Source organism: Bombina bombina, chromosome 6 (genome assembly GCF_027579735.1).
Source record: "Bombina bombina isolate aBomBom1 chromosome 6, aBomBom1.pri, whole genome shotgun sequence".
Taxonomy (NCBI): Eukaryota; Metazoa; Chordata; class Amphibia; order Anura; family Bombinatoridae; genus Bombina; species Bombina bombina.
In genome coordinates, this window is record NC_069504.1 from 290,007,027 (window position 1) to 290,023,559 (window position 16,533).

The following is a 16,533-nucleotide window of genomic DNA, read 5'->3' on the forward strand; positions in this document are numbered from 1 at the left end:
TACATCAAATTGCAGACAATATCCATGAATAGCATAAGCGATGTACAAACGTGTAGGTGTTAAAGGGACTTTAGCAGTAACTTTAATTAAAGGAACATAAAAGTCCCTACAGTAAAAAAATGACTAGCAATTGCTTACAAGCAAAAGCACCTGTAAAACGTTCCCTCAGCAGGCGTAGAAATTCTGAAGGGAGAGCAGCTTCTAGCTTGCTAACAAAAAGCACACTGAATTACAGTGGTAATGGCTCTGATCTGACTGCAGTCATGTGTGAAGTAAGTTAGAGCAGTGTTTTTCAACCAGTCTGCCGTGACACACTAGTGTGCCGTGAGAGATCCTCAGGTGTGCCACGGCAGACTGACAACAGTGTGACATATTTTTTAAACTTTGCTTGTTTTTTACTCCCAGTGCAGGGGTAGTTTGTAGGAGGCATGGCATAACAGCACAATACATACAGTATGTGTGTGTTTGTGTGTATGTGTATATATATATGCTGTATTAGGCTACAATGTGTGATTTTTTTTTAAATTTTGGGATGGTGGTGTGCCACAGGATTTTTTAATGTAAAAAAGTGTGCCACGGCAAAAAAAAGGTTAAAAATCACTGAGTTAGAGAGCCATAGTTCACAGAAGCTTTATGTAGCAACTGAAAGGCACCAGGAGCAGCTACTATCTATCTATACTGTGCTGGTACTGAACATCCAAAGCAAACTGTTGTAATCAATTTCAACTAGAGTGTTAACTGCTTTATCTTTACACCTGCTGCAGGGTGTGCAGGGAGGATTATGTGTTGTTCTGTTCATCAGTGCTATTCATGTGATGTCCAGAGGCACAATACATGTTCCGCCATGGTTACCCTGCAGCATGTGTAACTTTCCTTATTTTAATATACAAACTTATTATTATCATCACCTGATTCATTTGGCACTGCAATAGATACACATCATGAAAGCACACAGAACCATTAGTAATGTAGCCGTGCAAAGCAATCCCAGTGTATGATATTGATGCTTTTAAAGTTTAGGAGTTTCCTATACAAAGTAAGCTTTTAATGGACATTATCTTTTCTCATCATATTCAACTAAATTATCACGTCGATAATATAAAGTCTGACTTTGATCAATCTGGATAGTTAATCTGACATATGCATTGAAATTATTGATGTACTGTACTATGACACACACACACACACACACATATATATATATACACACACACAGTATCTCACAAAAGTGAGTACACCGCTCACATTTTTGTAAATATTTTATTATATCTTTTCATGTGACAACACTGAAGAAATGACACTTTGCTACAATGTAAAGTAGTGAGTGTACAGCCTGTATAACAGTATCAATTTGCTGTCCCCTCAAAATAGCTCAGCATACAGCCATTAACGTCTAAACCTTTGGCAACAAAAGTGAGTACACCCCCTAAGTGGAAATGTGGGCCCAAAGTGTCAATATTTTGTGTGGCCACCATTATTTTCCAGCACTGCCTTAAGCCTCTTGGGCATGGAGTTCACCAGAGCTTCACAGGCTGCGACTGGAGTCCTTTTCCACTCCTCTATGACAACATCACAGAGCTGGTGGATGTTAGAGACCTTGTGCTCCCCCACCTTCCATTAGATGATGCCCCACAGATGCTCAATAGGGTTTAGGTCTGGAGACATGCTTGGCCAGTCCATCATCTTTGTCCTCAGCTTGTTTAGCAAGGCAGTGGTCATCTTAGAGGTGTGTTTGGGGTAATTATCATGTTGGAATACTGCCCTGTGGCCCAGTCTCTGAAGGGAGGGGATCATGCTCTGCTTCAGTATGTCACAGTACATGTTGGCAATAATGGTTCCTTCAATGAACTGTAGCTCCCCAGTGCCGGCAGCACTCGTGCAGGCCCAGACCATGACACTCCCACCACCATGCTTGACTGTAGGCAAGACACACTTGTCTTTGTACTCCTCACCTGGTTGCCGCCACACACGCTTGATACCATCTGAACCAAATAAGTTTATCTTGGTCTCATCGGACCACAAGACATGGTTCCAGTAATCCATGTCCTTAGTCTGCTTGTCTATACACACACACACACATGCATACACACTATATGGCTAAAAGTATTTGGACATTATTATTATTGAGTTCAGGAGTTCTAGCCACACCTACTGCTAACAGGTGCATACAATACAGCACATAAGCCTGAAATCTCCATAGGTGAACATTGGCATAAAATTCCATCTTAGCAACAAGTCAGAGTGTAAAATGTCTGCTCTACTAGATTTTCAAACTGAAAGTGTGATTATTGTAAAAACAAAATTTATGCTTACCTGATAAATTTCTTTCCGGATATGGAGAATCCACGCTGTCATCAATTACTAGTGGGAATATCACTCCTGGCCAGCAGGAGGAGGCAAAGAGCACCACAGCAAAGCTGTTAAGTGTCACTCCCTTACCCATAATCCTCAGTCATTCGACTGAAGGAGAATGGAAAAAGGAATAACACAAAGGTGTAGAGGTGCATGAGGTTTAGACAAAAAATAACTGTCTTAAACTAAAGGGTGAGGTCATGGACTCTCCATATCCGGAAAGAAAGAAATTTATCAGGTAAGCATAAATTTTGTTTTCTTTTCCTAAGATATGGAGAGTCCACAACGTCATCAATTACTAGTGGAAACCAATACCCAAGCTAGAGGACACAGATGAGTAGGAAGGGAGAACAAGACAGGCAAACCTAAACAGAAGGCACCACCGCTTGAAGAACCTTTCTCCCAAAAGAAGCCTCAGCCGAGGCAAAAAGTATCACATTTGTAAAATTTTGAAAAAGTATGCAAAAGAGTTTCACAGATGCTTCATTTTTGAAAGCCCAACAAAAGGAGACAGCCCACGTGAAATGAGCTGTAATTCTCTCAGGAGGCTGCTGACCAGCAGTCTCATAAGCAAAACAAATTATACTTCTCAACCAGAGGGAAAGAGAAGTAGCAGTAGCCTTCTGACCTTTACGCTATCCAGAGAAACAGACAAACAGGGTAGAGGACTGGCGAAAATCCTTAGTCGCCTGTTGGTAGAATTTTGGAGCACGCACAACGTCCAAGTTGTGCAACAGACGTTCCTTATGAGAAGAATGATTCGAACATAGAGAAGGAACAACAATTTCCTGATTAATATTTGTATCTGAAACCACTTTAGGAAGAAAACCCAACTTAGTACGAAGAACCGCCTTATCAGCATGAAAGATAAGGTAAGGCGAATCACACTGCAAATACGAGAGTTCCAAGACTCTCCGACCAGAAGAGATAGCAATAAGAAACAAAACCTTCCAAGATAACAACTTAATATCTACGGAATGCAATGGCTCAAACTGAACCTGTTGCAAAACTTTAAGAACAAGATTAAGGCTCCAAGGAGGAGCAACAGACTTAAACACAGGCCTGATTCTGACCAGGGCCTGACAAAAGGATTGCACATCTGGCAAATCCGCCAGACGCTTGTGTAACAAAATGGGTAATGCAGAAATCTGGCCCATTCAGAGCACTGACTGACAAACCCTTCTCCAGACCTACCTGAAGAAAAGACAAAATCCTAGGAATTACTGACCCTACTCCAAGAGTAGCCCTTGGATTCACACCAATAAAGATATTTACACCATATCTTATGGTAAATCTTACTAGTAACAGGCTTGCAATCCTGAATCAGGGTCTCAATGACCGACTCAGAAAAACCATGCTAAGACAGAACTAGGCATTTAATCTCCAAGCAGTCAGCTTTGGAAAAACGAGATTTGGATTAAGGAATGGACTCTGAGTTAGAAGGTCCTTCCTCAGAGGCAACCTCCAAGGTGGAAGAGATGACATCTTCACTAGGTCTGCATACCAGATCCTGCGAGGCCAAGCAGGAGCCATTAGAATTACCAATACTCTCTCCTGTTTGATACGAGCAATGACTTGTGGAAGGAGAGCAAACGAGGGAAACAAGTATGCTAGAATGAAATCCCAAGGAACACCAGAGCATCTAGCAAAGCGGCCTGTGGATCTTTTGACCTTGACCCGTACCTTGGAAGCTTGGCGTTCTGCCGAGATGCCATCAGATCCAACTCCAGCACCCCCCATCTGAGGGTTAACCTGGAGAACACCTCTGGATGAAGAGACCACTCCCCAGGATGAAATGTCTGTCTGCTCAGGAAATTGTTGAGTTGTCCACTCCTGGAATGTGGATGGCAGATAGACAGCAATTGTGAGTTTCTGCCCACTGAACAATCCGAGCCACCTCCTTCATGGCTAAGAAACTTCGAGTTCCTCCTTGGTGGTTGATGTAGGCCACTGAGGTGATATTGTCTGACTGGAACCTGATAAGCTGGGCTAAGGACAACTGAGGCCAAGCCATCAGAGCATTGTAAATCACTCAACTCCAAGATATTTATGGGGAGAGCAGACTCCTCCAGAGTCCAGAGTCCCTGTGACCTTAACGAGTCCCAGACTGCTCCCCAGCTCCCCACCCAGGAAGGTCTCCGGAAGCATGTGCCCTGAGACAGATGCTCATGAGAAAGCCACCACGGGGGAGAGTCTCTTGTCAACTGATCTTAATCTATTCTCTGAGACAAATTCGAATGATCCCTGTTCCATTGTCTGAGCATGCATAATTGCAGAGCTCTCAAATGGAATAGAGCAAGGGAATGAGGTCCATGGAAGTGACCATCAGACCAATTACCTCCATACATTGAGCCACTGATGGCCGAACAGTAGACTGATGAGAGAGGCAAGAGGAGAGAATTTTGGATTTTCTGACCTCCGTCAGAAAAATCCTCATAGCTAGGGAATCTATTATGGTCCCTAAGAAAAACACCCTGGTAGCTGGAACAAGGGAACTCTTTTCAAGATTCACTTTCCAACCATGGGAATGTAGAAAAGACAACAAGATCTTTGTATGACAGTTTGCTTGTTGAAAAGATGGCACCTAAACCAATATGTCGTCCAGTTAGTGTACCACTGCAATTCCCCGAGACCTGATCACTGCCAAGAGAGCCCCCAGAACCTTTGAGAAAATTCTGGGAGCTGTGGCAAGGCCAAAAGGAAGAGCCACAAACTAAAAATATTTGTCTAGAAATGCGAATCTCAGGAATTTGTGATGATCCTTTTGGATGGGAACATAAAGATACGCATCCTTTAGGTCTATGGTAGTCATGAACTGACCCTCTTGGACCAAAGGAAGAATGGAACAAATGGTTTGCATTTTGAAGGATGGAACCCTGAGAAACTTGTTGAGACACTTTAGGTCTAGAATAGGACGAAAAGTTCCCGCTTTTTTTAATAGAATCCTAGACCCTGTTCCCTTACTGGAACAGGAACTATCACTCCCAAGGAATAAAGGTTCCGAACGCAATTCAAGAATGCCTCTCTTTTTATCTGGTCTGCAGATAATCATGAGAGGAAGAACCTGCCCATGGGAAGAAAAGTCTTGGAATCTATTTTGTAACCGTGAGATACTATGTCCACAGCCCAGGGATCTGGGACATCTCGTATCCACACTTGATAAAAAAGAGAAAGTCTGCCCCCCACTTGATTCGATCCCGGATCGGGGGCAAACCCTTCATGCTGCTGCTCAGCTGCAGGTTTCTTTGACTGCTTCCCCTTGTTCCAAGACTGATTGGGTTTCCAAGAAGACTTGCACTTTTCCTGCTTAGAAGAAGGAGCGGAAAACTTTGAAGTTGCGAAAGGAACGAAAATTACTCTGACGCCCTTTAGGTCTACTTTTTTTGTCTTGTGGTAGGAAAGACCCTTTTCCACCCGTAATATCAGAAATTATTTCTGCCAGACCAGGTCCAAACAAGGTCTTACCCTTGTAAGGACGCACCAGAAGCTTGAACTTAGAGGTAACGTCAACTGACCAAGATTTTAGCAACAACGCCCTGCGGGCTAGAACAGAGAAGCCAGATATGGCTCCCAGTTTAATAACTTGCATGATAGCATCAGAAATAAAGTAATTGGCTAGCCTGAGTGCCTTAATCCTGTCTTGGATCTCCTCCAAAGAAATCTCAGCCTGAAGAGAATCAGACAAGGCGTTGTACCAATAAGATGCCGCACTTCACACCGTGGCAATACAAACCACAGTTTGCCTTTGAAGACCTTGATGAACATACATCTTCTTCAAATAAGCCTCCAGCTTTTTGTCCATTGGATCCTTAAAAGAGCAGCTATCCTCTACAGGGATAGTAGTCCTCTTAGCCAGAGTAGAAATAGCCCCTTCTACTTTAGGCACTGTGCACCATGAATCTTTAATGGAGTCAGTGACAGGAAACATCTTTTTAAGAATAGGAGACGGGGAAAAAGGTATCCCTGGCTTCTCCCATTCCTGCGTAATAATATCCGTAGCATGGTCTGGAACCGGAAACACATCCACAGAGGAAGGAACATCAAAGTATTTATTAAGTTTACTTGATTTCTTAGGGTTGACGATAGGCATATCGGAGTCGTCCAAAGTAGCCAAAACCTCCTTTAACAATACATGAAGGTGTTCAAGCTTAAATCTGAAGGACACTACTTCAGTATCAGATGTAGGAATTAAACTGTCCAAATCTGAGATTTCACTCTCAGAGGCTACCGACGTATCCTCCTCATCAGACTTATGAGGAAAGACAACCTGAGTAGCAGAAGTTGGAACAGAAACCTTACTATCTGAATCTTTAGTTTTCCTCTTGCGTTTTCCTTGAAGCAAAGGAATGGCAGATAAAGCTGCAGATACCGCAGAAGATACCTGGGCAACAATTTCTGCAGGCAAATAAACTCCTCCTGGAGATTGAGAGGAACGGCAGGGAACTGTATGTGACGCTTGGGAAACTAGACTTGGGATGTTTGGGGAGAAGGCTGTGGCATTGCCTGAACAGCATCATCCTGAGAGACATGTGGCTCAGAAACAAAAAGTCTATCTTTGTGTTTTAAGGTCCTATCTAGACAAGAGGTACAAAATTGCATGGGCAACACAATTTGGTTCTCTAAATATAGGCGACACAATTTCAAAGGAACAGAATCCTCTTCCATGATTAAGGAAAAGGTATTAGAAAAAATTAAAGACAAAAAATTAAATACACTTATTTAATATACTGTCTCTTTAAGAAACAGTAGAGTGGAATAGGTTAGATAGACAACCCGTGTGTTCAAAGCTTAAAGTAAAATGGCCCCCGTAAGCAATTCAAAGGGAAAAAAGAAAACAGCTTTTATGTTACTAGCGTTTTACTTTTCACTTAAGACAACAATCTATAGTACGGCCTCTACACCTCAGCTTACACTGAGGTGCTTACCTGCCCCCTTCGATAATCCCAGCAGTAACGAGAAAACGTCCGGTTTCCAGTCGGTCTCACTCTTGCATCCAGTCACCTTCACCGCTCAGGATTACTGAAAGCAGAGACGGAAGGTCACGTGACCGGTATGATTGCAGCTGCGCAACAACAACAACAAAAAATGTGTGCTTCATAGCCGGCAGAGGCAGGCAAATGAGGAAAGTGTATTGCCGAAGGATATTAAATCCCCAATAAAAATAAAGTATCTGAACCACCATAGAGGGTTAACTCCTCCTATCAATGGAGGGAGTTAACCCCTAAGTCTCCATATTCACATACAATTAAGTGCCTTCCCACTGCCAATTAAAGATCCTCCATTAAGGATTTTATGTCTCATATTAAAGTACAGAGAGTCTCCCTTCAGTGCAGGTCTCTCAGCCCCAGAAGACAAAAGCACTTACCTGCACATCTAGCCGTCTGGCAGGAGGACAGCTCACAAGGTATGAAAGGACAAATACTCCTTACAGAAGCCTGTAGAGAAAAGAGAGAACAGAGTAATCCTACTCTGGCTTTCTATACCATGGGCAGCAAGTATGTTAGGAAAACGCAGCAAGGCCCACCTAACAAGTTCCTAACTGCTTTAAAGCCACCACTACTCTACTGCAGAGATTGACGTGGACTACAGCTATACCCAAAAAAATTGCTTGTAGCAAAAAGAAATCCAATTTTCTTTAGACACCAAAACTTCACATCCTCTATTGACAGAGGCAAAGAGAATAACTGGGGATTATGGGTAGGGGAGTGACACTTAACAGCTTTGCTGTGGTGCTCTTTGCCTCCTCCTGTGGCCAGTAGTGATATTCCCACTAGTAATTGATGACGTTGTGGACGCTCCATATCTTAGGAAAGAAATGTAAGCTTTTTGGAGCATCAACAGCACAGCCACGAAGTGGTACACCACACGACACACAAAACGGAGCCACCAAGTACTGAAGCACGTAGTGCATAGAAATCACATTCTATCTGTTGAATTACTCCCTACAGAGTTCTAAACTGCATCTGGAAACAATATCAGCACAATAACTGTGCTTCAGGGGCTTCATGAAATGGGTTTCTTTGGCTGAGCAGTTGTACACAAGCCTCATATAAACACGTGGCTGGAGTAATGTAAAGCATTCAGCCACTGGACTCTTGTGCAGTGGAAATGCATTCTTTGGAGTGATAACTCATGCTTCACTATCTGACTTAAGAATCTAGGGCCTAGATTTAGAGTTGGGCGGTAGCCGTCAAAACCAGCGTTAGAGGCTCCTAACGCTGGTTTTTACCGCCCTCTGGTATTTGGAGTCAGTCATTAAAGGGTCTAACGCTCACTTTTCAGCCGCGACTTTTCCATACCGCAGATCCCCTTACATCAATTGCGTATCCTATCTTTTCAATGGGATCTTTCTAACGCCGGTATTTAGAGTCTTGGCTGAAGTGAGCGTTAGAAATCTAACGACAAAACTCCAGCCACAGAAAAAAGTCAGTAGTTAAGAGCTTTCTGGGCTAACGCCGGTTTATAAAGCTCTTAACTACTGTGCTCTAAAGTACACTAACACCCATAAACTACCAATGTACCCCTAAACCGAGGTCCCCCCACATCGCCGCCACTCTATTAAATTTTTTTAACCCCTAATCTGCCGACCGCAACCTACGTTAACACTTATGTACCCCTAATCTGCTGCCCCTAACACCGCCAACCCCTATATTATATTTATTAACCCCTAACCTGCCCCCCACAATGTCGCCGCCAGCTACCTACAATAATTAACCCCTAATCTGCCGACCGCAAAGCGCCGCTACCTACGTTATCCTTATGTACCCCTAATCTGCTGCCCCTAACACCGCCGACCCCTATATTATATTTATTAACCCCTAATCTGCCCCCCTCAACGTCGCCTCCAACTGCCTACACTTATAAACCCCTAATCTGCCGAGCGGACCGCACCGCTACTATAATAAAGTTATTAACCCCTAATCCGCCTCACTCCTGCCTCAATAACCCTATAATAAATAGTATTAACCCCTAATCTGCCCTCCCTAACATCGCCGACACCTAACTTCAATTATTAACCCCTAATCTGCCGACCGAATCTCGCCGCTACTGTAATAAATGGATTAACCCCTAAAGCTAAGTCTAACCCTAACCCTAACACCCCCCTAAATTAAATATAATTTAAATCTAACGAAATAAATTAACTCTTATTAAATAAATTATTCCTATTTAAAGCTAAATACTTACCTGTAAAATAAACCCTAATATAGCTACAATATAAATTATAATTATATTATAGCTATTTTAGGATTTATATTTATATTACAGGTAACTTTGTATTTATTTTAACCAGGTACAATAGCTATTAAATAGTTAAGAACTATTTAATAGCTAAAATAGTTAAAATAATTACAAAATTACCTGTAAAATAAATCCTAACCTAAGTTACAATTAAACCTAACACTACACTATCAATAAATAAATTAAATAAAATACCTACAATTACCTACAATTAAACCTAACACTACACTATCAATACATTAATTAAATACAATACCTACAAATAACTACAATTAAATAAACTAACTAAAGTACAAAAAATAAAAAATCCGATCAGCCAATCAGATTGAGCTTGCATTCTATTGGCTGTTCCGATCAGCCAATAGAATACGAGCTCAATCTGATTGGCTGATCGGATCAGCCAATCGGATTGAACTTGATTCTGATTGGCTGATTCCATCAGCCAATCAGAATTTTCCTACCTTAATTCCGATTGGCTGATAGAATCCTATCAGCCAATCAGAATTCGAGGGACGCCATCTTGGATGACGTCCCTTAAAGGAACCTTCATTCTTCAGTTAGACGTCGTCGGAAGAAGATTGATCCGCGCTGGAGGTCTTCACGATGGAGCCGTTCCTCATCGGATGAAGATAGAAGATGCCGCTTGGATCAAGATGGTTGCCGGTCTGGATCGCCTCTTCTTCCCGGATAGGATGAAGACTTTGGAGCCTCTTCTGGACCTCTTCAGCCGCAGGATTATGGATCGCCAGCCCCCGCTTGGGTTGGATGAAGATTTTGGAGCCAGGACCGATCGGTGATACCCGGTGAGGTGAAGATAAGGTAGGAAGATCTTCAGGGGCTTAGTGTTAGGTTTATTTAAGGGGGGTTTGGGTTAGATTAGGGGTATGTGGGTGGTGGGTTGTAATGTTGGGGGGGGAGTATTGTATGTGTTTTTTTTTACAGGCAAAAGAGCTTAATTCTTTGAGGCATGCCCCGCAAAGGGCCCTTTTCAGGGCTGGTAAGGTAAAAGAGCTTTGAACTTTTTTAATTTAGAATAGGGTAGGGCATTTTTTTATTTTGGGGGTCTTTGTTATTTTATTAGGGGGCTTAGAGTAGGTGTAATTAGTTTAAAATTGTTGTAATATTTTTCTAATGTTTGTAAATATTTTATTATTTTTTGTAACTTAGTTCTTTTTTATTTTTTGTACTTTAGTTAGTTTATTTAATTGTAGTTATTTGTAGGTATTGTATTTAATTAATGTATTGATAGTGTAGTGTTAGGTTTAATTGTAGATAATTGTAGGTAGTTTATTTAATTTATTTATTGATAGTGTAGTGTTAGGTTTAATTGTAACTTAGGTTAGGATTTATTTTACAGGTAATTTTGTAATTATTTTAACTATTTTAGCTATTAAATAGTTCTTAACTATTTAATAGCTATTGTACCTGGTTAAAATAAATACAAAGTTACCTGTAAAATAAATATAAATCCTAAAATAGCTATAATATAATTATAATTTATTTTGTAGCTATATTAGGGTTTATTTTACAGGTAAGTATTTAGCTTTAAATAGGAATAATTTATTTAATAAGAGTTAATTTATTTTGTTAGATTTAAATTATATTTAATTTAGGGGGGTGTTAGGGTTAAAGTTAGACTTAGCTTTAGGGGTTAATAAATTTATTAGAGTAGCAGTGAGCTCCTGTCGGCAGATTAGGGGTTAATACTTGAAGTTAGGTGTCGGCAATGTTAGGGAGGGCAGATTAGGGGTTAATACTATTTATTATAGGGTTATTGAGGCGGGAGTGAGGCGGATTAGGGGTTAATACATTTATTATAGTAGCGCTCAGGTCCGGTCGGCAGATTAGGGGTTAATAAGTGTAGTTAGGTGGAGGCGACGTTGGGGGCGGCAGATTAGGGGTTAATAAATATAATATAGGGGTCGGCGATGTTAGGGCAGCAGATTAGGGGTACATAGGGATAATGTAGGTGGCGGGGGTGTATGGAGCGGCAGATTAGGGGTTAAAAATAATATGCAGGGGATAGCGGGGGCGGCAGATTAGGGGTTAATAAGTGTAAGGTTAGGGGTGTTTAGACTCGGGGTACATGTTAGAGTGTTAGGTGCAGACGTAGGAAGTGTTTCCACATAGAAAACAATGGGGCTGCGTTAGGAGCTGAACGCGGCTTTTTTGCAGGTGTTAGGTTTTTTTTTCAGCTCAAACTGCCCCATTGTTTTCTATGGGGGAATCGTGCACGAGCACGTTTTTGAAGCTGGCCGCGTCCGTAAGCACCGCTGGTATCGAGAGTTGAAGTTGCGGTAAATATGCTATACGCTCCTTTTTTGGAGCCTAACGCAGCCATTCTGTGAACTCTAAATACCAGCGTTATTTAAAAGGTGCGGCCAGAAAAAAGCCAGCGTAGCTAACGCACCTCTTTGGCCGCAGAACTCTAAATCTAGGTGTTTGTGTGGCTGATGCCAGGAGAATGCTACCTACTGGAATGCATATTGTCTGCTATAAAGTTTGGTGGAGTTGTGATAATGATCTGTTTTTCAGGGTTTGGGCTAGGTCTCTTAGTTCCAGTAAAGGGTCATCTTTATGCTACAGGATACAAAGACATTTTAGAGAATTAGGTGCTTCCAAATTTGTGGCAACAGTTTGGGAAGGCACTTTCCTGTTATAGTATGACTGCACCCCTGTGCACAAAGCGAGGTCCACGAGGATATAGTTTGACGGGTTTGGTGTGTAGGAACGCAAATGACCTGCACAAAGCCCTGACCTCAACCCCATTGAATACTTTTGAGCTGAATTGGAGTGGTGACCTTACAAATGCTCCTTTGGCTCCCCGGTCACAAATACACAATCTAAAATCTTGTGGAAAAGCCCTCCCAGAAGAGTGGAAACTGTTAGAGCCCACAAACTAATATTAACTAATATTAAAGGGACAGTAAACACCTTAAAATTACAATACATTTCTGTTGTGCTGCTAAAGAATATATCAGCCAAGTCTTAACATTTTTAAAATAAATTAACATCCTTTTTACTGCAGATCATATTCAATAGCCATCTCCACCCACTATTTGCCTTATTTGTAGGAGCCAATCTGCGCTTTAGTCAGCAGACTACCAGGCTAGCCATGGTCATAAGGTTAGTGTAAAATGTATTTATTTGCTGTTGTTATCAGCTAAAGCCAATTAGGGACACATATATAGCAGAGTTTTCCATTGACAAGTCAGCAGGTGCATTTCAAGTTCTGAATATTAGAAGTTACTCGATTTTCAGAACTAAATTACATGAAATGAGAACAAAATAAATAATGAAAAATATATTGTAAAGTAGTTACGCAAAACTAATACCTTATATACAAATCTCAAGGTGTTTTAACGCCTGTAGTTTTGGAAAGTTCCTTTTACTTACTGATTGAACTCTCAACTTTCTCCTTCATGGAATAGATGGAGATTTTCTCATTTGGATCAGTGCTTCTTTTCCACATATTCTTCAATAGTAATGGATACCGGGTAAATCTGTGTAACGGAGCAACCAGAAGATCTTGCAGATGCAGTCGTTTGCATTGCTCATTTTGTTCACACCACTACTGAATACAAAAGAAAGGTGGTTAGAAAGCGATCATACTGTGTGACCTCTATATAAGATTCTGAGGTCAACCTCTATCTTAGCATCACCAAAGCCTTTGTCTCATCTTTAAACTACTGGATTCCCATTAACTGAAATCAAAGCCTGATGTCATCATTATGTTTATATACTTATGTCATGCTAGATTGTAAACATAAATACCCAAGGTTCACCTTGTTTGGGGAATTAAAAATCATTCTAGAATTGTCTAGAACAGTTTTCATGGTTGAAGTCAGAGGAAGCAGCCTAAAATGTTAAGATTTCATGATACCATTAAATAAGTATTGGGATTTCAGTCCAGCTGCCTAAACCCCTCTTAAAGTTATAGTAAATTCTAGCGTTTCTGAAACGCTAGGTTTTACCAGTGCAACAAAGAAAGGGGACTTTCAGTCACGAAGTATAAAATACTTCATGCTAAAAGTTCCTTTATTTGTTTGCAGTGTTTCCCACAGCAAAACGCTATTTGATCACTGAGGTGATCTTAGCCAGTAGAGTGCTAGCTATCTAGCATGATGCCAGCTGGTCCGCACGGCTATTGGCTAAGAGGTGTAAACGCCACCTCATTGAAAAATAGTGTTCTGCCATGGGCGACCTGATGCGCTCATTGCGGCAAACGTTGCAGACAAATAAAGGAGCTTTCAGCATGAAGCATTTTATAAATACGCTACAATTAACTATGGCTCTAATTGACCTGTAAAAAAGGATATTTTTAAATGATTTCCTGTCAGTGTCCCATTAGGACATTAAAATAATACACAACAATAGTATACTTTTAAATCACAAAATCAAATATATAAAAAACTAAAATCGTGATTAAAATGAAGGTAAAGTTACCTTGTCGACGATCCAGAATTCAAATCTTTTTTCTAAATGAATAGGACTTTACATCATTTTTTAAAAAAATTATTTTTGGAGTGATGTTTTTCGATTAGCTAGTTGAAATTCTGGCTATTAGGCGGCCGTGACCCTACGTCATCCGCCTACTCGATGCACTGCACATGCACTACATTCTATTTTTTGTTCTCAGTCTACACGCACGTTCCCGTTTCGCGTATGCGTACCTCTTTTGTTTACGGCAAAATTGAATACGCATATGAGACTGGTTTCAACCTCTATCGCATGCGCATTAGTGATGGGAAGCTCAGAATTGCGCATGCGCATTTGCAGTGCTCACTGTAAATGTGCTTCTGAGATTACGTATAGAGTGGGTGGGACCGCTCTATACATCACGGCACTTCAAATCCAGAAATAGAGGTTGGGAGGAGTTATCGATGGAACAGTAGGAAAAAATCAGAATAAAATTAAAAGATTTTTTTTTAATTGAATAAAGCTAGCGATTAGCTTATCAAATGCATAGATATATTCTGATTACTTAAACTTTACCTACACTTTAAGTGCACAAAACAAGATACATAAATACATGTAAATCTGTATCTTGATTGTAAGCCTATATAAATCCTCCAAATGAAAAAAAAAGCAGAACCTCGACTTGCCAGATAAAGTATATTTATTAGGGATTGTGTACAATCACAAAGGTGCAATTAAGGGGTAATCCACAGCAAGAGCCAACTGCATACATAGACCGATACAAAGTTCAGCGTCTTTCAGTTAGTGGGTATGTGGGAGTGGCATCACAGAGGGGTGGGGACTATTTGAACCACATACCCACTAACTAAAAGATGCTGGCTTTATATGGGCTTACAAACTCAGAGCTTAGTTTAAGCTCTTAAACACGTTAGTATGGCTCCCCGCTTCAATTTACTGGAGTAGTCTAAACAGGACTGTGTATTTGTCTTTCTTTGGAGGTAATTTGGGACACTACAATCAAGATACAGATTTACTTGGGACTTGCATGATTTATATATCCTTTTTTTTGTACACTTAATCACATTTTTTTTCTTTTCTTTAAAGTTATATTTAGGCAGAAGAAGTATACTGGACCCAAGAAATACATGGTCCATCTAGAAGTAATTCATTTTTATAGTTATGGTGTTTAATCATGATGCCAAATAAATGTATTAATAAAAGGACATAAAAATGCAGAAGTAAAATGTTCTGATGTGTTAGAGCATTTTATTATTGCACAATGTCTTGCATATAACTGTGTTTAACCCATGCAAAGCACCAGAGCAGCAAAGTACGACTGGAAGCTAGATGAACACATATGGTGACCCAATACCATGATACATAAGTGTGTAGCCTTTATTTCCCTTTATGTATGTAAAAGTAACAAATGAGTTAATAGTGAGTGATTTAGTGAATGTATTCTAGTAAATGAAAAGGTCAAAAATAAAATGTGGACTGGTGCTTTTTCATTTAAAAAAAGAAGTATTTGTGCAATATACTTCCCTTAGCAAAAATGCTTCTAGTAAAAGTTATTAGTTTTTCTGCGGCATATGCACATATGCGGTGAGGGCCGTGCACCAATATTCAAACACCACATCTTCTCAGAGTCAGCAGTGGCTTCTATCACATAAATGATATAGAAGCAATACACACCACCGCCAGCTCTCTGAGAAGGTGTGGTGTTTGAGTACTGGTGGTTACAGGATATGTGCAAATGCCACTGAAAAACAGGAATAACTATTACTAGAAGCATTTTTGCTAATGGAAGTATATTGCAAAACTGCTTCTATTTGATATTGTAATGCACCCATGCACGTTTTATTTTTGACCTTTCTATCCCTTTAACTAAAAAAATAAATGTGTCTTTTGTCACAGGGATGGGGGTGCAACATTGTTTATTTCCTGGAGCTACAGAGAGAAAGAGACAGAGAGAACAAAAGTGAGACAGAGAAGAGAAAAATAATATCATTTTCAAACTAAAAAATCTATTTCCTTGTCAAGAATCATGACACAAGAAGGGTTTGTCAATCCCTACACTGAACATATAAAAAATATATATTGAACCTCATGATGTAAAATGTACCACTTAATACAATGAACTTGCTTCTTCCATCAAGCTGACTCCACAGCCCACAGAAAATGTTTTCAGCCGGGTGGCATTTTGAAGTAGCCAGTTGGCACTATGAAGTAGTCAGTTGGCACTATGAAGTAGCCGGTTGGCACTATGAAGTAGTCGGTTGGCACTATGACGTAGTCAGTTGGCACTATGAAGTAATCAGTTGATACTATGAAGTATTCAGTTGGCACTATAAAGTAGCCGGTTGGCACTATGAAGTAGCCGGTTGGCACTATGAAGTAGCCGGTTGGCACTATGAAGTAGTCAGTTGACACTATGAAGTAGTCAGTTGACACTATGAAGTAGTCAGTTGACACTATGATGTAGCTGGATGGGGACAGTGTAATATTTTTCTATTATATAATTTT

At 40.5% G+C, this 16,533-nt stretch overlaps 1 protein-coding gene across 1 annotated transcript in view; it reads right to left on the minus strand.

Moving 5' to 3' along the window:
• PLEKHG7 (pleckstrin homology and RhoGEF domain containing G7) overlaps nt 1-16,533 on the minus strand; it is a 178,844-nt gene that overhangs the window by 64,100 nt on the left and 98,211 nt on the right. Inside the window, exon 11 of the mRNA XM_053716903.1 lies at nt 12,988-13,162. Within this exon, the coding sequence (XP_053572878.1) occupies nt 12,988-13,162 (175 nt within the window). The remainder of the gene's footprint in view (nt 1-12,987; nt 13,163-16,533) is intronic.